This window comes from Carassius gibelio, chromosome A12, assembly GCF_023724105.1.
Source record: "Carassius gibelio isolate Cgi1373 ecotype wild population from Czech Republic chromosome A12, carGib1.2-hapl.c, whole genome shotgun sequence".
Taxonomy (NCBI): domain Eukaryota; kingdom Metazoa; phylum Chordata; class Actinopteri; order Cypriniformes; family Cyprinidae; genus Carassius; species Carassius gibelio.
Window position 1 is genome coordinate 3,361,363 of NC_068382.1, and position 24,789 is coordinate 3,386,151.

At 36.2% G+C, this 24,789-nt stretch overlaps 1 protein-coding gene across 2 annotated transcripts in view; it reads left to right on the forward strand.

Moving 5' to 3' along the window:
• adam11 (ADAM metallopeptidase domain 11) overlaps nt 1-24,789 on the forward strand; it is a 37,862-nt gene that overhangs the window by 626 nt on the left and 12,447 nt on the right. For both annotated transcript variants that reach the window (XM_052612164.1, XM_052612163.1), the window contains exons 2-15: nt 11-180; nt 6,849-6,925; nt 7,045-7,111; nt 8,140-8,222; nt 11,072-11,135; nt 14,660-14,720; nt 14,989-15,095; nt 18,548-18,622; nt 18,713-18,784; nt 18,892-19,058; nt 21,145-21,229; nt 22,272-22,362; nt 22,459-22,510; nt 23,518-23,617. In XM_052612164.1, coding sequence (XP_052468124.1) covers nt 11-180; nt 6,849-6,925; nt 7,045-7,111; nt 8,140-8,222; nt 11,072-11,135; nt 14,660-14,720; nt 14,989-15,095; nt 18,548-18,622; nt 18,713-18,784; nt 18,892-19,058; nt 21,145-21,229; nt 22,272-22,362; nt 22,459-22,510; nt 23,518-23,617 — 1,271 coding nt within the window. The remainder of the gene's footprint in view (nt 1-10; nt 181-6,848; nt 6,926-7,044; nt 7,112-8,139; nt 8,223-11,071; nt 11,136-14,659; nt 14,721-14,988; nt 15,096-18,547; nt 18,623-18,712; nt 18,785-18,891; nt 19,059-21,144; nt 21,230-22,271; nt 22,363-22,458; nt 22,511-23,517; nt 23,618-24,789) is intronic.

A 24,789-nucleotide genomic window follows, 5' to 3' on the forward strand; every position in this document is an offset into this window, starting at 1 on the left:
ATATTGAAAGCCTGGGGCAGCAGCATCAAGCGGGACGGAGCGGAACGGGGACGCGAACAGAGCGCGTATGCAGAAGAGCTCACGCAGCCTCAGCGACTGCTGCAGCGGACTGACGCCGAGGAGGAGCTGCCGCACGGGCACTTGGGTACTCTAGTAAAGAATGATGCTGATGGAGCGCATGTGAGTGACTCTCCAGTGATGGCATGAAATTGGCCCCTTTTACTTTCTTAATTCACATGTTTCTGGTCTTATAATGAAAGATGTATTTGGAAAAACAAGCATATATTTTCTTCCTAAACTTCCATCATAATATAATAACTTGCTCCCTCTCTGAAATTACTTTATTCTCTGGCTGATGTCACCAAGTTCTGTTATTTTCCATCCCCTCCCTTCCAACCTGGCGAGTCCATTGAGTGTTACTGCATTTGATGAACATATACATGTACATTTGCCTTGCTGGCATTGGCATGTGATCTATTCTTTCTCACTTTGTAACACATAAAAATAAGAATGTTCAGTAGGTTGTGAATACTCTTTCGTGTTTTATTATTTTTTAAAGAGACCATGATTTAAAAACTCAATTTCATAACTTTTGTGGCTTTTGTTGTGTGTAAATGAAATATTTTGTTTATTTTGATGTGTCTGGCTGCCAATAACTGTGTAATATTGTCAGCTCTTTGCTCAGCTCTCCATCTGGGCCTGCACCATCCATTCCAAGGTTCCACATGCACAAAACATCTCCCAATCTTCTAAATACTATGGCATCTAATTTATTCACTAAATAAATAAAATGGTATAACCCATTGCTGTAATTGCCATAGACACATCTCCCTCTGATAATCAGATTAATAATGTACTGTTTCTGTTTTTTTTTTTTTTTTTTTTTTTTTTAATTGATTCCTAAATCATTGCATTTGACTCCCCATATCATGAACATGTGCTTTCAGCCTTGATTTATAACATTCTTAGCAATTTTCTTCCAAACCCAATGTGTCATGAAGACTGTTGACTAGAGCTGAGAGAGAATTGGCACTGAGCCCTTTTGAGAGTGGTAAAGTGCACATTAAAGGTTCTACATGTAAATATATACTTTAATGTAATATTGGCTTCTTGCTGTAGAGGAGGGTGGAATATTAACCGTTGGGGGAAAAGTAAATAGGGCTGTCTCAGTGTTTGTAAAGATCTGTAAAGGTTTAGTTCACACAAAAATGACAATTCTTTCATGGTTTACTTCATCTTGAATCTTGAAATCGGAGAGAATATGTCCCTCTATTAAAAGTCAGTGTAAAAATCATAAAACTTGTTTACATTATATGAACTGAGTGGTCTTCTGAAGGAAGCACAACCATACTTGTTTAACACATGAAGACAAACTTTAATGGTTCTTATGTTTGAGCTTCCATTTGATATGCTATATGCTTGTGCATATAGATCAGTGTTATATATGTGAATAAAAGCCTAAATGCAATCATTATATAAAGTGATTGAAGACTTGGATTAAACCAATTTTTGAGTAATTAACTTATAATGACATCATTACAATTTGTAAAGATATTCTATTAATATATCAAATACCTTATATTTAAGTATCTCTGCATTTTTTTTTTTCTATCCATCAACAAAAATAGTTCCAGAAGAAAGCAGGAAGTACATTACCTTATGATACAGTACCAAAAGAGCAACCACCAAAAAATGACATGACACTGAATGCTGGGGCCATAGTTGAATCTTCAATAAACTGACTTACAAATGATTGTTTGAAGAGTTCAGTAATCGCTCCAGGTTTTCCAGCTCTAGGTAAGGCAAGTTTATTAATATAGCACATTTATATACAGTGGTAAATCGAAGTGCTTTACGTAAAAGGAGTTTACAACAGTCATAAAACAGATGCCTCAGAAATAAGAATAACAATGTTTAGTTTTATCCTTTATTGTCTTCTTTAGGATAAATTTGTCTCGAGCAATCAGGAGAGCAGGACAACATACAACAATTCACTATACAATCACACTTCATCCATACAAAAAAAAAAAACAAAGGAAAGAAGAAATTTTATTTAATTGTATTAAAACTGTTTAGTAAAAATAGAGGAATACCTGAATAAAATTCACTGGACATAGCATATTCGGACATAGCACAGTGCTCTTCCTGGTCTCCATTTCCCATTCGTCACTCACAATCTTTTCCCTATATATATATATATATATATATATATATATATATATACATACATACACACACACACACACACACACACACACACACTTACTGGCCACTTTATTAGGTACACCTGTTCAGTTGCTTGGTAACACAAATTGCTAATCAGCCAATCACCTGGAAGCAACTCAGTATTTAGGCATCTAGATGTGGTGAAGACGACTTGCTGAAGTTCAAACCAAGCATCAGAATGGGGAAGCAAGGGGATTTAAGTGACTTTGATCGTGGAATAGTTGTTGGTGCCAGACGGACTAGTCTGAGTATTTCAAAAACTTCTGATCTACTGGGATTTTCATGCACAACCATCTCTAGGGTTTACAGAGAATGGTCCAAAAAAGAGAAAATATCCAGTGAGTGGCAGTTGTGTGGACAAAAATGGCTTGTTGATGTCAGAAGTCAGAGGAGAATGGGCAGACTGGAAAGAGATGATAGAAAAGCAACAGTAACTCAAATAACCACTCGTTACAACCAAGGTATGCAGAATACCATCTCTGAATGCACAACACACTGAACCCTAAAGCAGATGGGCTACATCAGCGGAAGACCACACCGGGTCTTGCTCCTCTCAGCTAAGAACAGGCTGGTGGTGGTGGTGTAATGGTGTAGGGGATATTTTCTAGGCATACTTTGGGCTCTTTACTACTAATTGAGCACCGCAACCTTCCTAAGTATTGTTGCTGACCATGTCCATCCCTTTAAGTCTAATGTACCAATCTTCTGATGGGTACTTCCAGCAGGATAATGCACCATGTCACAAAACTCAAACTCATCTCAGACTGGTTTCTTGAAAGAGTTCACTTTACTCAAATGGCCTCAAGTGATCAGATCCCAATCCAATAGCAGATTTGGGATGTGTTGGAATGGGAGATTCTCATCATGGATGTGCAGCCGACAAATCTGCAGCAACTGCATGAGGCTATCATATCAATATGGACCAAAATATCCGAGGAAGGTTTCCAACACCTTGTTGAGTCTATGCAATGAAAAATTAAGGCAGTTCTGAAGGCAAAAGGGGGTATTAGCGAGGTATACCTAATAAAGTGTCCAGTGAGATTTTTGACTGAACTTGTTACAGTGGCCTGATTGCTCCTTGTGATTTGATCTAAATGATATATCTTTGATGACAGCATAATTTTGCTACTTACCTTTTAAAAGAGTCTTTGCATCAGGAGTGCACATATTGCTTTGCTCATATTGTTTAGTTAACTGAAATATTCTGGTTTTGGACTGGCCGTCATGATGCAGTGAAATCCAGGCAGTCAGGTAAATGAATATGTCAGAGATAAATTTTAGAAGAAGGAAAAACAAATGTATTAAATAAAATAAGAAGTAAGATATAGGGGATATGTAAAGAGTAGAGAAGAAGGGTGGGCACGAGGAATACATATATGCAGGAAACTGACATCCTCCCAAACTGCTGTTTATAGCTAATAACAAAAGGGTCAAATAGATTTATCCATTTTATCACTCATCCCTTATGTCATTTGTTGTTGTGCCTATAGGTCAGATCAAGTTAGGTCATTGTGACCAGTCAAATGTTGAGATTAAAATTAGAAGTGTGGCTAGACGTGGATTTCACACCTTCAGTATAAATATAGCTAAATAAGCACTTTCAAATATCATGTTTTACATAGTACAAAAACATAGTTTCTGGAAAAAGAATGTGATAAGAAAATCAAGGAAAATATAACAACATTGATTATTTGGATACATTAAACATTTATGTTTACTTTCATGAATTATTGCTGTTTTTGATGCAGATGTTGCTGATTTTGCTGATATTATTGGTTACTATTAGAATCATGAATGTAATTCATGCATGCATTCACATAGAAATGAAAAAGTACTCATTCTCAGGCTATCCAAGATTGTGTTTCTTCAAACACAAATTTAGCATTCCATCACTTGAATCCTCTGCAGTGAATGGGTGCCATCAGATTGAGAGTTCAAACAGCTGGTTAACATATCACAATAACCTTGTGAAGTGAAAAGCTAACTGTTTGTAATACATTAACCATTAAGACTTTTTAGGACATTTACTGTGGTCTTGAAAAATTAATCTTTTGTAATATTTTGGTGCCCAGCCATTGCAAAAACTAAAAATGATCAAAGGGAACTGCTGGGAACAAAGAGAAGCAAATTATTATTATTTATATATATATATATTCATGAAATATTTTAACTTCAAATATTTATAGCCATAATATTCAGGATAATGTACAGTCACCCGGTTGTTATTGCAAAATTTGGGTCACAATGGGGTCCTGAGCATTTATTTGCTTTAACATAAATTATTGTTTCACACATACCCATCCCTGTCTGTATTTGATCCAACCTACTGTACAGTGCTAGACTGTAGTTTTTGAATGATTTATTTAGTCCAATAGATGAGTGTGGATGCACTCCCCGCTTCTTGCATTGAGGCAGGTATTTGTTTCCGTGCCTTCGACTGCAAGTATTGCAAGGTGATCGCATTTCACACCCAGACCGTTCGTCTCCTGTAACCAGGGATGCAATATATACCACCTGTCTGTCAAAGGCCATTTTATATGCTCATAACCTTGAGCTGCCTCACCTGACACTGGTGTAGAGCACAGGTCAACCCTACGTGACCGTCCTTCAGGCACTGGAACCGACAACTTCTGTCTGAATCTGTACTGTCACCTGTTCCCTCTCTCTCCCTCCACTTTCCAGTCAAAATCTCCAAATGTCCTTTCTCATAAAGGCAAAAAAAAAAAAGTCAGCTCAGTGAGAAAAACATTTAGGTGTCACTTTGATTTTGAGGGTGAGGTGTGTTGTCTACGCCAAGTGCTTGGAGGGGCTGGTTTGATGATGTGGGTTTAAAACCGAGAAGCTGCAAAGGCATTAAAAAGACAGATATTAAAGTCACTGTTGGTTTCTAGTAGGTGCTCTTGTTTTGATGTGGTATCCACTTGTATCGGGGTCTGCATCTGCCACCAGTAGAATGATCTCTGCCACTAGAAATTGGGAACTCGCTGTAAATCATTGAACTCCCACTAAAGCAGCATCCAAACTGAAATAAATCCTTAGCAGTGAGTGATTTTAACATTTTACATACAAACTCCACTTGATTTCCAACGAGTTAACATTTACATTTTTACATTTACATTTATTGATTTAGCAGATGCTTTTATCCAAAGGAACCTATACACAAGAAATACAAGCTATGTTCTTTAGTTTAACACATTCACAGCAAAAAATAATATTTGTACTGAATATGCACTTGTAGTGTACTTAAAATCTTAAAAGTATGCATTTTTTTATTTATTTACTTGCAGATAATGTAATATTCATGAAATAAAAGCCCAATTAAGTTTACTTAGAGTACACTTTTACTACTGTTGAACACATTACATTACAAGTATAATTGATGTATGGCAAGTTTAAATTTAAATTGCATTAAAGTATATTTTAGTTTACTATAAATGCTTGTCAGTAAATTTCATGGTACACTGTTGTGAGTTAAAGGTTTGACCCATTGCATAAATTGTATTCAACTGAAATGATATTGAAGTATTTACCCTTATGTTTTATTCTGTCAATGATAACATGGTTTAATGCTGATCGAATCAATGAAACAATGCTAGATGATGAGTTGGCACTGGTAGAGAGCGTTTTTGTAAGCTCCTTTATAAAAATAGTTTTATTATTACTACCACAAAGTCATTTTCAAAGTGAAATTGTGTACATTGCGTAACAGTGGCAGTAAAATATGTATTGTAGATATGGGAGTGGCATGTTTTGATATTTGGCATAGGGTCATTGGGCTGGTTTGGGGCTAATTTTGATTTGCAATCGGGCTAGTTTTGTTTTCCAGACCTTGAAACCCTGTCATATAAACTACATTTAAAAAAAGTCCCTTTTTCAGGATTATGTATTTTAAAGTAATTTAGTAAAATCTAAACAGGCTTCAGATCTTACAGAGAAAGTATTTTCAAAGTTTGTCGTTTATGCTTTTTTCAATTAACCATGAATAATTACTGCATATGCACATGTGGAACAATCCTTAAGGCAACAGTTTACAGTAGGTTATTAAAGTCAGGGTTACAGTAACTTAGGGCAGTTGAGAGACCGTTCTACTGACTTTGAAAAACACCAGAATAAAGATGCCCAAGGTCCCTGTTCACCTGTGTGTACATGCCATAGGGCTGGGCGATATATCTAACGATATAACCATGCGCAAGTCAGTAAATCCGAATAGCACTAAATCGCCATCACTTGCTATCAAATGGAGTGGCATTTAATAGACAGAGCCGTAGATCACTGACAAGCTTCGCAATACTGCGTTCATTATCATCTAGATATATCGCCCAGCCCTAACATGCCATAGTCCTGCTGCAGGGAGGCATGAGGGCTGCATATGTGGCCAGAGCAATAAACTTCAATGTCTGTAATGTGAGATGCCTGGAAGAAGGACATGCTGATTGTCCCTGCTGTGGCAAACCACGCGTTCCCCCAGAAATGTCTGGGAACTTGCAAGTGCCTTGGTGGAAGGGTGTGATGGGTGGGGGGTGATGTCCTGTTGCTCAGATGCCACTCAATCCATGGTGATAAGGAATGGCTCTTTTTCATAATGTAACCAACCTGCCTGTATCTGTTCTTCTTTCTCTCAGCCCATTCATTTGGCTCAGATCTCGTTCCTGGTGACTGCATTTGGAATCCCATTTGTTCTAGACCTGGAGCTCAATCAGTATGTTCAAAATTCCTATCACAAAAAAAAACACAATGAATTAAACTTTACATTTCAAAATAGAAAGAATTAAATTGTATTTTCTTGTAAAACAATGATATGTATGTGTGTGTCTGCAGCGATCTCTTGTCATCTAACTATGTTGAACGGCACTTCGGTGAGGATGGGCGACCTTTTCAAAGTCTGGTAAGGAAAATAATATCCCTTTTTCATTTTGCATCCCTTTATATTGATATTGTTAGAGATTCATGTCATAATGACCCAACAACCCTGTTACAAATAATATATTAACTGTAGTAATATAACCAGGATTATGTACCATATTCTATGGTAATATGGCTTTATCAGATTTTGTTAGGGATACGTATCATAATACGTTTCAAATAATATAATAACACATAGTTCACTGCCGGTCTTAATTTAAAGTTCTGAGGTATCATATGTGGGTCTGGGAATATACCCACTCCCTTTTTTTTAGCGCTCCACTTTAATGCAGTGAGGCAAAGGAGCATGGGAAAGCATCCGCCCCTCCTTTTCAGTGTCAGCCGCGTTTGACCAATCACAACGTTGTTGCTATGACAACTGCTTATAGACAGATCTAGTCCACTTTTGTCCAACTGAGTCAGAGAGAGAGAGAGGAACACACACACACACTCACACTCACACTCACGGAAGAATGAAGCATTGAGTGGAGAAGCTGAAGTCATTAAGCAGCTACACTGCAGCAGAGACAGAGAAACCAGGACTGCAGTGCAGAAAACTACAGCCAGACTGGTAGAATGAATCCAAGCAACATTTAAAAAGAAAACCTCAGATACCCCAATCACACCACTTACATGATCATCTCCCACGTGTTCAAGTGTGTGGGCACCTGCTTACAGACCCCATGGCTCTTACATTTGTTTTGTGCTGATGACATGATGAAGGATTCATCAAATCCTGTCTTGTTGAGAAGATGTAGCTGTTATCAAGCGATCGGATGCACCATTCTCACTATAAAACAGAGGCCGAAATATCAGATTTGAGGGGGGATTGGTTTCACACCAGATAGGAAGAAAGACATGCTAAAAGCGTTTGATGGACATTGGAAAAGTGATCTGGTGAATTTGAATGAGGGAAGTTGCCGTGGTTACTGTCATATTTGAGGGCTGTTCACTGTGTAATCGTTTTACTTCAATGCAGTGTGTGATTGTTTGATGTGTGCGAGATTTCAGGGAGGTGAGCACTGCTACTATCACGGTCACGTGAGAGGAGTTCAGAGGTCATGGGCAGCTCTCTCCACCTGTCATGGCCTACAGTAAGTAGTTACCCTTTATCTGCTTCACCAATGCAAAGAACAAACACACTCCGTTATCTATTGTTTTCAGCAGTTTGGTGACATCATTACCAAAATGTCTGTTTAGATATTTTTGGAAGCTTATAGTCTATGCACTTGTAGGGTAAGATGGTGAAAGATGCCCCCTTTAAGAATAATGTGCATTTACTTTTGAATTGTAAAAAATTTTGACCTTTACTTAATTGATTGTCATAGCACAACGTATACATTTTTAAAAAATTCCCGCTACTGGGGAAAGAAGCCCCTACTTTTACAGAATGTATAAATAATTTGTATAGAGTTTTTATTAAAGGCGTCATAGGATGTTGCTAAAAAGAACATTTTATGTATTTGGTGTAATGCAATGTTTATGCGGTTTTAGGTTAAAAAACACATTATTTTCCACACACTGTACATTAATATTTCTCCTCTATGCCGCGCCTTTCTGAAACACAAAATTTATTTTTTTTCAAAGCTAAAAAGGTGAGGTGTGTTCTGATTAGTCAGCTATCCAGTGTGTTGTAATTGGCCAAATGCCTTAAGAGTGTGACGGAAATGTTACCTCCCTAACCACACGCCGTCTCCCGGCAGGACAAGACTAAGTCCAGCTGCTTGGCTCGTGCACATCCCATCATCAGTTCTCTTTTAGCAGTTCAAATCAATGTACTGTTAGGAGTACTGAATAACTAAGGATATTGGTTTATTTCGCGTCAGAGTGAGTGTATCAGTCACGTTTATTAACTGAATAACTTAAGTAATTTGTGGATTAGTGCATTCTGGAGACACAAACCGTTTTAAACGCTTCAGTTCGATCTGATGAACTGGTTCGACCGGTTCACTAAGAAGATCCGGTTAAATAGAAGGATTCGTTCACAATCCGGACATCATAATTATTACTGATTATAATGACTTATATTGTCTTTTTACTCGTTGTGTTGCGTATCGCTCTTCATAAACATAAAAAAACATGTCTGCATTTGTGATCAGAGAAACAACAAGCCTACTCTACACTGCTTTAAAGTTGCATTTGAATCATCATTAGCAAATTATGTAAATATAAAAAGCTTACTTACAGGCTGTGAGACAGAAGCGCAAGACTGTCCTTGCAAAGTTGGAACTGCCCTACTTTATAGAACAGCCTTTGTGCCACAGACACATTGTATTCTACTGGTTCAGGGAACAGTCCTCATCCTCCATAAAATACATTGTACACATCTAAATATTTGGGTTGAACTGTTCTGGAACAGTGTTGTAAATACAACCCCTTGTTTCCACTTTTGGAACCCCAAACAAGTAGTTTCGCTTTCACGACAAAACATACAGCAACTCCACAACAAGGCGGCAGCAACAGGGACATTAAAAGTTATGCCTTCTTTCTTTGCGTGAACATTTGGGCGGCGTTATGCAAATCATCTCACATCGTGACGTAGACATGTGGGGGCGTGTCAGAATGAGCCGTTTTAGGAGGTGGTTGACTCTTACCTTTTTGGATTTGAGACTTTAGTCTTTGCAACTTAACAGATCTTCTTTATAAACCAAGAGATTGTAACCCTCAAAAGAGAGGAAAATTTTTATTCGCATCATATGGCCCATCTTATGTTTATATATATTCAAGTGTCTTTAATGTAAAATAATAAATAAGATATTCTATGTATAATTGTTATGGCAATTTAGTTTAATAATTGATTTACTGATGACGGACAAAGCAGAATTCCAGTAAAATGGATTAATATGAAAGATAATTAAGTCTATGACTTATATACAGGTATATAATGATATTTCATATTTAATTGTCTATATATTTTAATTACATTTTACATTTTAAAATTAACATTTTATTGAAATTTGAATTCAAATTGAATTTTCAATCAATTAGCCTATAGATTTTAAATAAAAGCAAAGATTTACATTTTAAAATAATGAGACTATAGTAACAACATGCCACTTCCGTGCCAATTCTGCCAATTCAAATTAAAAACTATAATTTACAATAAAAATAATGAATTATAAATGCTTTGAACATTATGCAATATCATAGATCACTATTTTCCAGAGATGCAAAATTAGATAAATTAACATTTTTTTAATGAATAAGTCTCAGAAAATGAATAATAGCATAGGCTTTCATAAAAAGTTTTGTGATTCTTGTACTTTCTATTGTCAAGAAAAAAAGAATAGAGTTGGGGCCACCTTACCTCAGACGGCATCTTACCATGTCTTACCCTACTATGCTCTATGTACTCCATCATTTAGTGTATGAATTTTCTAATGTGCTTTACAGGGAGGGACTTTTCATAGGTGTAATGGTTTTTATACTGTACAAACTGTATATTCTGTCCCCTTGACCTAACCCTACTCCTAAACCAACCCCTAACAAAAAAATCTCTCTCTCTCTCTAGTTTTCTGTGGTGGATAGGTTTATGTGTAGTTGTACAGTGTAAAAACATTACGCTTATGGAGATTTATAAGTGTATACTTATGTATTGCTAGTAACACTTTCTAATTTGTTTCAGTATGTATTCATCTTCAGTGTTGGTTCATGTTAGTTTGCTAGCTCAGATATTTTAAATAGTATCAACAGATACAACGTTTAATATTAATTATATATGATGTTGAAATGCTAAACATTACAATTAACGGAGATTAATAAAGGCTTTATAATAATTTTTCTTTGTTAGTTCATGCTAATTAATATAGTTAAGTAATGTTAAAAAGTGGAACCTTATTGTAATGTGTTACCTTATAAATCCCTATCAAGTCTGCATTTTTAAACTGTATTAGGGTTGTTGTCATTGGAGTGTCTAACACTTGTGATGTTGGTGTGTCCACAGAGGGATGTTCTCAGATGGCAACTTTTCATATGGCATTGAGCCCTTGCACAACAGCAGTGATCGGGTCAGTATATAGCTGAAATATTCATCTCTCTCAACTTTCTCTTGAGGGGAATTGTCACTCTATCTGCCTGTTGCAGTCTGGAAAAGATCACGAGTAGATATACAATCCCGCTCGATGAGAGCCGGAAGAGCGAGCGAAGCACTGAATATTAGCCAAATGCACAGAAAAGTGCATTACTGTGGTTGACTGACAGGTGAATCAGCAGACGTCTGTATGTGGGACGGAGGTGAAGAGCAGAAGGAGGGATGTCAAGTGAGAAAACATGAGACCGAGCATGCAGCTTATACATGGCATTTTGATATCGAAATCTGTCAAGAATCATATTTCACTTCATTATACAGAGGAAATTTGATCTAAAAAGAAGAATGCCTATTATTTTTAGAACAATAAATATTATCTGACATTATTTTCAAGACAAGTTATTAAGTTGTAGAATTTCTTTTAGGCATTAAAAGTACAAAGAACATATTTCATCATGACTAACAAGACTATTCTGGGTTAAATATGGATTAAGCTCTGTCAATAGCATCTGTGGATTGCGGTTAATTACCAGAGAACATCATTCCATTCATCTCTCAACTCTGCAGTGATGCACTTGTGGAAGCCTAAAAGGCACGGCTGGCGAAGGGTTTATGAGCAGAAATGTAACACTTGTATTTTTGTTTTAAACATCCTCGTTTAATTTTCATTTTGTGCTTTGAGTTGTGATGCTGTTTGAATGGATGTTTTGATGGCAGGACTACTTTTTGAAGATAGAGAGCACTGCAGTGATGTTTTTTTTTTTTTTAGGCCAAACTAGAAGTTAGCATCACTCTGGTTCCCTCAACAAAAACCCAATCGGACTTTAACAGAAAATTATTGCAGAAAATAAACTCTAACTTCAAAGTTTTGTTCATCTTGATAATCTTTACAAACATTTACACATTTTGAAGCATTAATACAGCCAACAGAAATAAAAAAAACTAAGTGCAGGCTTTAAACAAACTACACCACGGTCGCTTGAGTTCATCATCACCATCATTAAGCTCCTGACAACTGTTTTCAGTCTTTAATTAAAAAACAAAACAAAATTTTTTCTAGAAAATCTGAGTTAGGATAGTTAAAAAATCACAAGGGGGGATTATGTATTTTAAAATACTGTATTTTATGTCATTGATTAAAACATGAATATATTTTGAGCTTGCGTTAACCACAGACCTTATTTCAGGTGTTTAACCAAAAGCCCATTGAAAACCCGCATTTACTATAGGACGATGGGACTGGAAGTGTTAAAATGCTAACTTGTTTGGATTTTGGCCTACCAAAATGTCTGTGGGAGGAGTTTGTTCCAAAACAAACAGAGCCACTGCAAAAGTAACCAAGTTTATGCATAGTTGAAGAAATAATTTAATGTGTTCTAGAATTACCGTGACACAACTCATGGTGCATTGACAATAGCATGCCAAAGGTGTTCAGATGATTTGGTAATTACTTTAGCTTCCATTGATTTCAGTGTCAAATGGCTACCCACTGCTCTGGGTGTGTGTTCGCAGTGTGTGTGTGTGTGTGTGTGTGTGTTCACTGCTGTGTGTGTGTGCACTTTGGATGGGTTAAATGCAGAGCACAAATTCTGAGTATGGGTCACCATACTTGGCTGAATGTCACCTCACTTTTTTACAGATTTTTTTTCGTTTATTAGTATTTGTTATCTGTCTCTTCTTTACTCTCTCCACTCCTCTTTCACTTGTCTTAAATGGGTCATTTTCATAAAGTATTCAAGCCACATGTAAAGTGTCTCTCTCTGTCTGGGTAGATGGGAGATTAATAATGGATAGTTGTGTAATGGCCTTACATAGCAGAGCCCAGTACATCAGCGAGCGTTTCATCTGCAAGGAAATTTTACCCAACAACAGTATACAATTCAGCCAGAAATGAAATGAATAAAATACTCATACAATTTGTTACTAAAATAGTTGTACAAATAGCATGCCTTACATCATGAAGTTTCAGCATGACATCACCAGGACTAGTAAGGGTGTGGCCTACTTTTCTCAAAAAGGTACGACACTTGGAAAAATAAAACAAGTGGTAACACTTTATTTTAAAGATATAACAAATATTATTTAACTATAAATACAGATACAATATTGTAGTTAGACTCACTCCATAACAAATGCTTTAAAATTTATGGCAGTCAGGAAAAATAGCTTGAGGTTAACATCAAGCCAAATTCATTTATTGCTGAAACAAACAATTGTTGGGGTCACTTTTATTCGGAACAAATGCAGTCAAAAATGTTTCCATATTGTCGTGATGTATTTGGATGCAAAACTGTAATAATGCTTTGAACTTTACTCCAGTGCACATAAATCATCCTTCACGTGCAATATTTGGTGGGTTGCTTTTTATAAGATCGGTTGGCTTATTTTATTTTGATACTGAACAGGCTGCAATGTCAAGTATGCTAGAACTGATGTGTTGTGCGTGTGTGTGTGTGTGTGTGTGTGTGTGTGTGTGTGTGTGTGTGTGTGTGTGTGTGTGTGTGTGTGTGTGTGTGTGTGTGTGTGTGTGTGTGTGGTGCATGCGTGATAAGAGTGAGACATCATATGAAACCATAAAAGGTCTACTTTTATTTGTGTACAGTCCCAATAACAACAAAACACCATGCTTTTCAAATTAAGAAAACAGATGTTAACTCTCTTGATTTCCTTTCCGTGAACTTGTTGCAAATTAGAAAAATGGACACCAACATAGAACTTTCCAGTTTTTCTTTTGTTTTGTTAATCTGTGAATGAAGTCAAACATATTTCACGTATAGGGCTATTTATTCATTAATTACATAACATGAGACTTTATTCAGTTTTTCTGCATTCATAGAATTGGTTATATTTATTTTGGCATTATTTCAAATTTTTAACAGTTTTAGTTAACTTTAATAGCCCTACCTTAATGGGAAAGCATCCACAGAACTGCAGTACACTTTCAATTTTCCCGCTGTTTCAAGCCACAAATATTTACAAATATTCACAATTTATTTAATGCATGTCTGGGAGAAAATTTCAGCCAGGTCGAGAGTCTCACAGTCATCCAATGTAGGCCTAACTTGTTTTTAAATAGGTTTTTATTTTGATGAACATGACACCATATTCTATAGCATTAATATAATATGAAAAGAGTTTGTAACACATGAAATACTGTGAGTCTGATTTGACACTTAGCCCCCCTTAGAATAGGACACAGATGAAACAGATTTCAAATTTCTCCCATTTCTGATGCTAGGGGGCGCTATAGCTTCAATAAACATCTTAACCTTTGATCGGTTTGTTTACATTTAGCACTAGCAGCTTGTTTTCTTTCAATTTTATTTCTAATTTTTACTTTACTAATCTGTTTTTACACCAGTAATTGTGGAGGGTGGGTGTTTGAAATCTTACTAGAATAACTTGTCATGTAATTAATGTCAAGTTAAACAGAGGTGACTGCATGTGATGCACTTTCTGCTTTTTATGTCAGACTAACAAGACTTTCATTATTCTCTCACACAGGATGCAAATACTCATGTTGTATACAGAATGGCAGATATCCGGCTGAGGCCAGTTTCCTCAGGTAAGACAGATTCCTCTCGCATGTCAAATATTGTAAAATGACCCTCATGTCATTTCAAAATTGTATCACTGTCTTTTAAGGAGTCACCACACATCATGTATTGGCTCTCATGAACAGACAGTTAGTCTCTGTCTTATATGATCCATACTCAAGAGCTTTTCACTCTCATTTCTTAGTAGTACACATCTTTATCGACCCACTGAAAGCTGACGAATGGGAACTTTTTGTTCGGGATGGTTTCATCTGTATATGGCTTCTTCTCTTTCAGGAATCACCAGGAACAGCAGTGACTCTGTCATTAACAATGATTATCATGTTTCTATGGAGACGAACGAGCCGGAGCTCACAGATGGGTTGAGACGGGCGAAGAGACAGGTGAGAGTTTTTATTTTTGATCAGTTGATTTTTTTCGTTTTTTCCTGACGATTAGTCATGCACAACAGGCTGCCAAAAAGGCCATCTAGAAATAAGTTTCAACTAAAGGAGGGCCAAGGTAAAAGTTTTGTGTTGGGCCTGAAAATTGAGCCCTACATGTGAACATCAGAGGTTCGAATTGCTGGTCAAGTCACCTTTATTTATTTAGCGCTATAAAAAAAAAAAAATACATTGAGTCTAAGCAAGTGAATAACATTCAGTAGGAATACAGTTTCTCAATAATGCAAAATGACAGTTATGTCTGTGCATTTATTTGCAATCAAGTCAACGATATCGCTGTAGATGAAGTGACCCCAACTAAGCAAGCCAGAGGCGACAGCAGCAAGGAACCGAAACTCCATCGGTGACAGAAGTGCTGGTCTCACTTATAATAGGTCTCTTTCAATACAAATTCTCTTTCACTACTGGTCAAAAGATAATTAAGCTAATTAGTAAAAACAGTAATATTGTGAAATATTATTACAATTTAAAATAACTTTATTCTTTTTAAAATGTAATTTATTAATGTGGAAGCTGAATTTTTAGCCGTCATTACACCAGTCTTCAGTGTCACATAATACTGAAATTATTCATTATTTATAAACTATTATTAATATGTGGATTTGCTGCTCTTATAATTACCATAGACTGTAGATAATTGTCTTATTAACTTAATACTATAAATGTTGAAAACTGTTTTGCAGTTTCATATTTTTGTGGAAACTGGATAAAACTCTTTCTTTCTTTTGTATTTACCTCAAATTTGAAATGGTAGTGTATCACAACAACAGCAAAAACATCAACAAGAGATCTTTTTTCAAACTTAATAAATGATTTCAGAATTATTGATGGCAAAATGATATCAATAAAGGGATTGGACAGAGCACTAGACAAGATAAAACACAACTCAAATATGACTAAACTAGAGTTATTAGCACAGATCATCCACATCATAGATTTGAAAAAGGCTAAAAGATGAGTATGTGAAGCAGTGCAAAGGTAGGAAGGTAAAGGGTGGGAAAAGGAGAGAGAACAGGAAATAAAACAGGGCTACAACTCGCTCAGTTTACAGCTAAATGAATATCAAAATTGGGTGGAGACAAAAACAACAGAGTTGGGGCCACTTTGCTCTATTTTAAAAATATAACCTTATGACAACAAACTCCTAAAACTTTATCCCATCTTTATCACTAGGGGTGTAGTACTGTAATAACTGTTATGAACAAATCAAATCAGCTTTTAGGATTTGTAGTGACAAATGTCAATGCTACTGGTAATGCTGAAAGACCTTTCACAATATCTTCTTCATTTATGAGCACTAAATGACACATGGGTTTAACACACATGAAACGGACGAAGAAAGACATTTAATATTCTGACCATTATTATTTGAATTTTTCGTCCCACTTTATATTAGGTGGCCTTAACTACTATGTGCTTAACATAAAAAAATAAGTACAATGTACTTATTGTGTTCATATTGTATTGTAAAACACTTTTGCTGCTATTGAGGTGGGATAGGGGTAAGGTTAGGGAGAGGGTTGGAGGTATGGGTAAGTTTAAGGGTGGGTTAAGGTGTAAAGTATGGGTCAACAGTGTAATTATAAATGTAATTACAGAAATTAAATACAGATGTAATTACAAGTAGTTTTTTTTAAATATAAGTACAATGTAAAAACATGTATGTACACAATAACAAATTATTAATTAAAATGTAAGTACATAGTAGTTAAGGCTACTTAATATAAAGTGGGTCCGATTTTTTTATTCCATATGGTCTATGTCCAGGTAAATAAATAAATTAATAAATTTAAGATGAGATTAAAGATTCATGAGATTCATGATATTTTGAGAAAATGTAAAAATTCCAAGAATAACGTTGTAGCAATACGATATTAAAAGTCAGAATATAAAAAACAAACAAAAAACAAATGTTACTCATATTGCATGATTTAATTGAATTAATTAAATCACACTAAATTACATTCAGTTAAAAAAATCCAAACCTTGATTCTTCACATGAATTTAACATTAAAAACATTAATAAAATTGTTGTAAAAGGTTGAAGTGGGCTCTAACTTGGTTAACCGACTGATTTATGAGAATAATAAAACAAATGATTCATCCCAGCTCTCTTCCATCTGTCCTAGAAGATGAGGTCTTGAGGCCCAGTGGCCTACCCACTTAATATGGTCAAATTAAAAAGAATAACCTTAATAATTTTTTTTACATTTTACAACCTCTGCTTCCTCTTTAATATCCAGAGCTGCAGTATTGAGCAACATTGCTGTCATCGTTATCACTGTGAGGATCAAAGAGCACCCCTTGATTGGTGAATGTCCCTGAGCAACACTTAATATATAAGGACTGGTGTCCTTATATAGGTAATTAACTAGGAGTAAAATTTTTGGTTAGTTAAATGACAGGCATTTTCAACAATACATTAAAAGCTGTATGCCATAATGAGGTTATACAACAGTAAATGACTGACATTTCAGCACTTGATGAACTGATAGCAACTTTAGTAGCACTTAGGAGCATTCATGTGAAGTGCATTTTAGGGAAACGTAAAAAGGAACAAATGTTTGTAACCTTGCACATAAAATCCCTTTTAAGAGTTCCATGTGACATTTCAAATGACCACTTTTAAAAGCATTAAAATGGTAATTAATCAAGCTAGTTCATAGTTTCAAGTTCATAGTTTGATGAAAAAATAATATGTTTCCACATTTTGTAAAGATTCTTCATTAAAACATTTCCCAACTTGTTCTCCACACAGGCTGTATCATTGAACATGGATCATGATTACACAAACATGTCACTGGGACATCTGAGGCTACACACAAAAGTGTTCTTGTAGTGGTTGTTGCTTTTCAAAAATTGACGATTAGCTTCTTTAAGACTTTAAGACAAAAAATCAGTGAGAGCAACAATACACCTGCCCTGAAAAAAGACACATTTTTAAACATTCTAAGACATAAAAAAGCTTTACTATGGTCAAAGAGATCCATCTAGTGTATGTTTATCAGGAATAAAACTGAAAAACGACAGATCCAAAAACTGACTGATGGCCAGTGTCATGATCAGTTTCATTTTTTTTACTGACTGATGAACCCCTGTCAAATATTACAGTGCAAATCGATTCACCGCTTTGAAAACTTGTTTGGCTAATTCACTAAAAAGAAAGAATCAACTAAAAAGAATGATTCATTTCTGATTGAATGGCATCATGCGTTTAGTCGACGGATGTATAGGATACACATACTATTATTGAAATGTTTACAGGGAAAAAGGGTTTCAGAAACAGCCGTGCAGCTGCAGGCGCCACTGACATGTCACATTGTGTCGTGTTCCTTCAACACTTTAGAGACATTGGTTTGCTTAAAGCTGTGACTCCATGTGTCCCCCTACAGGTTCGGAGGGGTCCGCGCACAGTTCAGAGTGAAACAAAGTACGTAGAGTTGCTAGTGGTCAATGATTACGAACTGGTAAGATCTCGTGATTACCATTTGCTTAATACTTATTTCTTTTTTGTAATTTTTTTTTTGTAATATATTTCTTGATGTTTCTCTTTGTAGTTTGTACAGATGCGAAGATCGGCCCCTCAGACGAGGAACTTTGCCAAAGCTGTAGTGAACATGGCTGATGCAGTACGTCCCTAAGTTTGACAGACACATTCACAGTTTTTCTCATGACATGTTTTCTTTAAGTACTGTAGGAATTTGTATACTTGACAAAACATCCTGTTAAATTCCAGATTTACAAGGAGCAGCTGAACACTAGAATAGTGCTCGTTGCCATGGAGACATGGTCAACTCAGAACATGGTTTCTGTCGGCGACGATCCTTTGGTGACCCTGCGTGACTTTATGAAATACAGGAAGGAGAATATCAAAGAGAAGAGTGATGCAGCTCACCTGCTTTCGTATGTTATGTTTCCTGTTATGTTTACTGGCTAGGTCACTGCATTAGAGACATGCAGTGTAAAGATATTGAATGGAAATATCAATTTAAAATAATTAACTCTGTGTAACCAGACACAACGGCATAAGATTCCAGCGACAAGCTACTTTTCTGTCCACAACCAGGCACGACACAAATCAAGTATCATAGCCAATCAGAAGAGCGGGTGGGCGGGCTTTCTCTGCAAAGCGATCAAGTGATATTCAGACTCACATTAGACACTTCACATTAAATAAAAACCATAATCAGTGCCTGGGATTATCAATGTTGTACACTGTAAAAAATTTCTTGTTGTTTTTACAAAAACTTTTTGGCAGCTGTGGTTGCCAGAATAATTTTGTAAAAATACAGAAAACTGTAAACACATTTACGTCAAAAACTGTTAATTTTACAATATAAAGCTGTAATTTACAAACAAGAAAATGTGAATATAAACCAGTAAATTCAACAACACACAAAATTAAATCTGTTTTGTACCTTGAAAATACTGACAACCACCATAATAATAAAGATGGTACTGTATAAGAGAAAGCCACATGAAGTATCAAAGCTCATCACAAGTAGCTTAACCACAAGCAGAAGTATATATTAACATATAGAAGGTGCACATTTATGGAAACACAAAACACCATCATGGTAACACACGTGATACTTAAATAATGCAAAAAACTTTCATTAAGCAACAGAAGATGTAACATAAAGCTCAAATGTACATAACTGATAACAAGAACTATTTAAAAACATGATTATTTAAACAAAATACTTTCAAACGTGGAGTGTCACGCAGGGAATTCTGGGAATATCAGTTTACAGTTTTAGACTGTAAATTATACATTGATTTGTTCTTTTTTTACTTCTAAAAGCTGTATAATTAACAGAATTTTACTGTAAATTTACATTAAATGCTTTGTTAGATCTTTTACAGTTTTTCCCTGTATATAGTACGGGAACTTACTGTTAACCTATTATCAGTTTTTTTCCGTAGCGTTTTTACAAAATTTTACAGTTAAAATTACACTTATTTTTTACAGTGTAGTTTGCATGCTGTTGTTCCAGCTGCGGCCTCAGATTAAGATCGAAGAGATTCCTTATTGCTTGTCATTATAGTGCTGTGTCACGTCTGGTTAGGACATGGTGTTGAGCACCATGAAATTCAGTTGAAATTTAGTTCATGTTTGTTAGCCTTGAGGTCATCTATATGGTAGTGTAATTTATAAAGTATTTAAAACTTTCTCGTCCTGGGAAATGGACTGAAAATATTAATTGAATCATATTTAGGGTGTTGGTGGCACAGTGGATAAGACACATGCCTTTGGTGTGAGAGACCCGGGTTCGAATCCACTGTGAGACACCAATGTGTCCCTGAGCAAGACACTTAACCCCTAGTTGCTACAGAGGCGTGTGACCTCTGACATATATAGCATTTGTAAGTTGCTTTGGATAAAAGTGAAAGTGAAAGTGAAGTGAAATTCAGCCAAGTATGGTGACCCATACTCAGAATTTGTGCTCTGCATTTAACCCATCCGAAATGCACACACACAGAGCAGTGAACACACACACACACACTGTGAGCACACACCCGGAGCAGTGGGCAGCCATTTATGCTGCGGCGCCCGGGGAGCAGTTGGGGGTTCGATGCCTTGCTCAAGGGCACCTAAGTCGTGGTATTGAAGGTGGAGAGAGAGCTGTTCATGCACTACTCCCACCCCCAATTCCGTCCGGCCCGAGACTAGAACTCACAACCCTTCGATTGGGAGTCCAACCCTCTAACCATTAGGCCACGACTTCCCAAGTGTCATCTAAATGAAGAATGAATGAATGAATTAATTAATAATTTTTAGTCCAATAAAATGCTCTTCTATATCATTGCTCCTAAAAACTTTTGTTTCAATTGGAAAAGTGTCAATGGAGAAAATAACATTTTGTCAAACCATTTCATGGGGCCACGCATTTGCATCACACCAGTGGAACTGCACTTTAATATAAATTAACCAACTCTGTAAAGAGTTTAAAACCTGAAAATATTCTGGGTGTTATTTTGCCCATAGGGGACGCACATTTCAGAGCAGAAGCAGTGGCACTGCCTACATCGAGGGCATCTGCACACCAACACGAGGAGGAGGAGTGAATGAGGTGAGAGCTAAGTGGCTAAAACACAGAGCTGCCAAATAGCAAAAAGCAACAAACGATGAGCCATCACCATTTTGTCCTTGAGTCCCTTTGCGAACGTGAATTGACCCTATTTTCTTATTACGAATTACTGGTGTTTCGAAGAAATACAATTTGTCCTCATAATCTCAATCAAATAACTTCTAAGTAAGCATCAAGGTCTGTTTATTTTCATCAAACAAGTTGGGAGCAAGTTCTGCAACTGACTGAATATGGTTCCATTCTTTTAATGAAAAGCCAATTTTATTTTTGTTTTAAATGGCAATTCATTGACTTTCTACCATCCCATCTTAATTTGCAGAGTGAATTATAAATCATCCATTAGACAGATGATTTCCCCACAAGTAATGCATTCACTGTTCAAACTGGCTCAAGCAGTGGTGTCATTTGGGGTGGAACTACAGTGCCCTCCAAATGCTTTAGGTCTCAGAGTGGGATTTTTTGACAATATCAGCATAAATACATATCAGTTCTTGGTTTAATTTTAAAATTAAAATAACTTCCAATTATCTTTAAACCAACAATAATGATGGCAATATACAGTATATAACAGTTAGACATACACAATGCAACTTTGGCAGCTGTGTTGCCTGATTAATGGATTAAACTTGGTCCAAGTTTCTTTTTATAATATTACTGCGTCAGCACTGCTTTATGGCTTTAGTGATTGATTAAGGTTACTAAATTACAGACCAATTAGAACTCTGTTTATAAATGCTTTATAAATATCTTGTATTTAAAACAATATATTTTCATATCTTCTTTTCACATATCTTCACTTTGTCTAGGATGTTTCCAAACTTTTGGAAAGCATTATATGTTCATTTTTTTTTTTTACAATTCTGCCAGCTTCTGATAGAGAAACAGTAATTACACACTTCACCTATAACCTCAGGTTTCACCAGAGGGATTATTTCTATAATACACATGCTTTCTATAATAAGTCACTTTGCATTATATCATCTGCTAAATGATTACTAACTTACCATCTTTGTGTATATGTCAGTATGGAAACGTGGGACCCATGGCTATAACCTTGTGTCAGACTTTAGGACAGAACCTTGGAATGATGTGGAATAAAGATCGTGCTACTGCAGGTAGCCTTCTACTCTATAAACCCATTTCTCCACTCTTGACGAAATCTATCAAAATAAAAAAGGAATTTTGTTTTAATGAGTTTGTGTGTGTTGTAGGAGATTGTAAGTGTCCAGATCCGTGGTTAGGCTGCATCATGGAGGATACCGGGTGAGTCAAGTTTTTGGGTCTTTGTGTAGGAGCATTTTTATTTAAACACTTATGCTGAAACATGTACTATGCTAAGTACATAGCTGTGTCAGAAATATTTGACAAGTTCATTGCAACCATGAGGCCCCATTGCACATGATTTGCTTGATGTGTATTCTTGCCAGGGTTGCGCAAAATCCAGAATTGAGGACCTGAATTTAACTGACTTTATCCCACAGGATGACTGGAAGAAAAATGGATTGAATTGCAATGCAAAAAATTTCAACACAATTAATGGATTTTGGAAGTGTTCTTCCACATTGTCCACTAAAGTTGAATAATTAAATACAATGAAATTAATTGTATTTAATTTTCTCTCCCCCAAGGTCTATATAAACCTTCAAACTTGCAAACAAGGCTGTCAAGCCAACTAAGTTTAGCTTTAGTTAAAATATAACAATTATGTCAATTTCTTTTAATTTAAATTCAATGTAATTCAAAAAAATCGATTTGAACTGCAATTCTGCATTATGTTTTCTACCTTAATTCAAATTTACTTTAAAATAATTATCAGTTAATTTCTGCATGGCACACAACCTTGCTTCTTGTATTACTGTAACCTCAGTACTCAAGTGGATGATAGAGTGTAAATGTTTTTGCCATGAAACCAGATTGTTACTCTTCAGATTGCTACACATTTGTAAGATTCAGCTTGCTCTGCAAGATTCTAATTGAACTGTTGCTTCACTGTGGAGAGTATTTTTCCAAGTCATTTCAAGTCTTAATGTCTACAAAATAATTTGTTTCTGTAGCACAACTGGTGGAGCATACAGTATATTAGCAATACTAAAGTCATAGATTTGATTCTTAGGATGCCTCATAATGTATACGTTATATACTGTAGTTGCTTTGGATAAAAGTGTCTGTCAAATGTAATTTACATTTTGCTGTTCCTTATCAATTAGTTTTACACACTTTCCATGTAAGGGTAACTGAACACTGTGAACTGTGTTATGTGATCCTGACAGATACTATCTACCCAGAAAGTTTTCACGGTGCAGTGTAGAGGAGTACATTCAGTTCCTCCAGAAAGGAGGAGGGAGTTGCCTCTTCAATAAACCTAACAAGGTTTGTCTGGAACATCCACTTAAAATGAGAGAAGAAAAAAACGATTATGTTTATTGGCACATTTTTGCAACAACACTACAAGCAACAAATTTTATCGAATTTTATCAAATGCTATGCTATGTTTTCACAGACATTATTCTTGCAAATTCTGTAGCCTTTGTACTAATCTTTGTGGAAGGACAAGAAGACATTTTACAACAGCAGAGGTCATTTTATGGCCTCTTAACCACCCGATATACTGGGTCCTGGATATCCAACATTCCAGTAACAGTGATGGAGATTGCGATCCAATATAACTATTGCCAATTTAATGAAAATCTTAGTTTTTTTTGTTTGCTGGCAAAAGCCATGAACTGCTTTTAAAGTTGGATAAGGTACCCCTGCTTTCCCTTCAGTGGTATGTCCAAATGTAATTGTGACCCGATCACCAAATCAACTGGTGTCTTCTTCAAACAAGAGATTTTGAGGTGGATATTGGTCCCGTCATGTTTGTGTTGTTTAACCAAGATGCAATGTTAGGTGGCTAGGCTACAACTAGAATGCTGTACCTGTCCATCACTTTGGGGATCTAGGGATGTAGTGTAGGTCTCCGTGGGATGTGCAGAAGTCAGACAAATTACTCTACAGCAGGGTTCCTCAAATCTTGCCAATGGGTTGTATAGTTTAGCTCCAACCCTGATCAAAGTCACCTGCCTGTGATTTTCTAATGATCCCAAAGACATTGATTGTCATTGATTCGCATGCTCAGGTGTGTTTGATTAGGGTTAGAACTAAACTCTGCAGGAAAGTGAATCTCAAGGTCCAGATTTGAGGATCCCTTGTCTACAGTATATCTTTGAAGGCACCAGGGTCAGTAAAATTTCCCTGTGGCCTGCCACAGCATCTTGAACACCCTTGGTCTCACAGAAACATGAACCAGTGAAGGTAGCTGCCTAGAGTGTCTGCTAACCATCACACATGCTGAGGGAGTTCCTCTCAGTGTATACAGTCTTACAATACACAGGCAAGAGCCAAATCATCAGATTGATGGGTGTCAGTCTGCATCAATGCCCTTTGCCCACACTAACATTTGTCTGACAGTGGGAAAGGAGTGTTAGTGAGGTTACAGCCATCTCTGTTCCAATTTTAATACCATAGTCAGTGTCCATGAGCGAGATGAACATGCTGCTGCA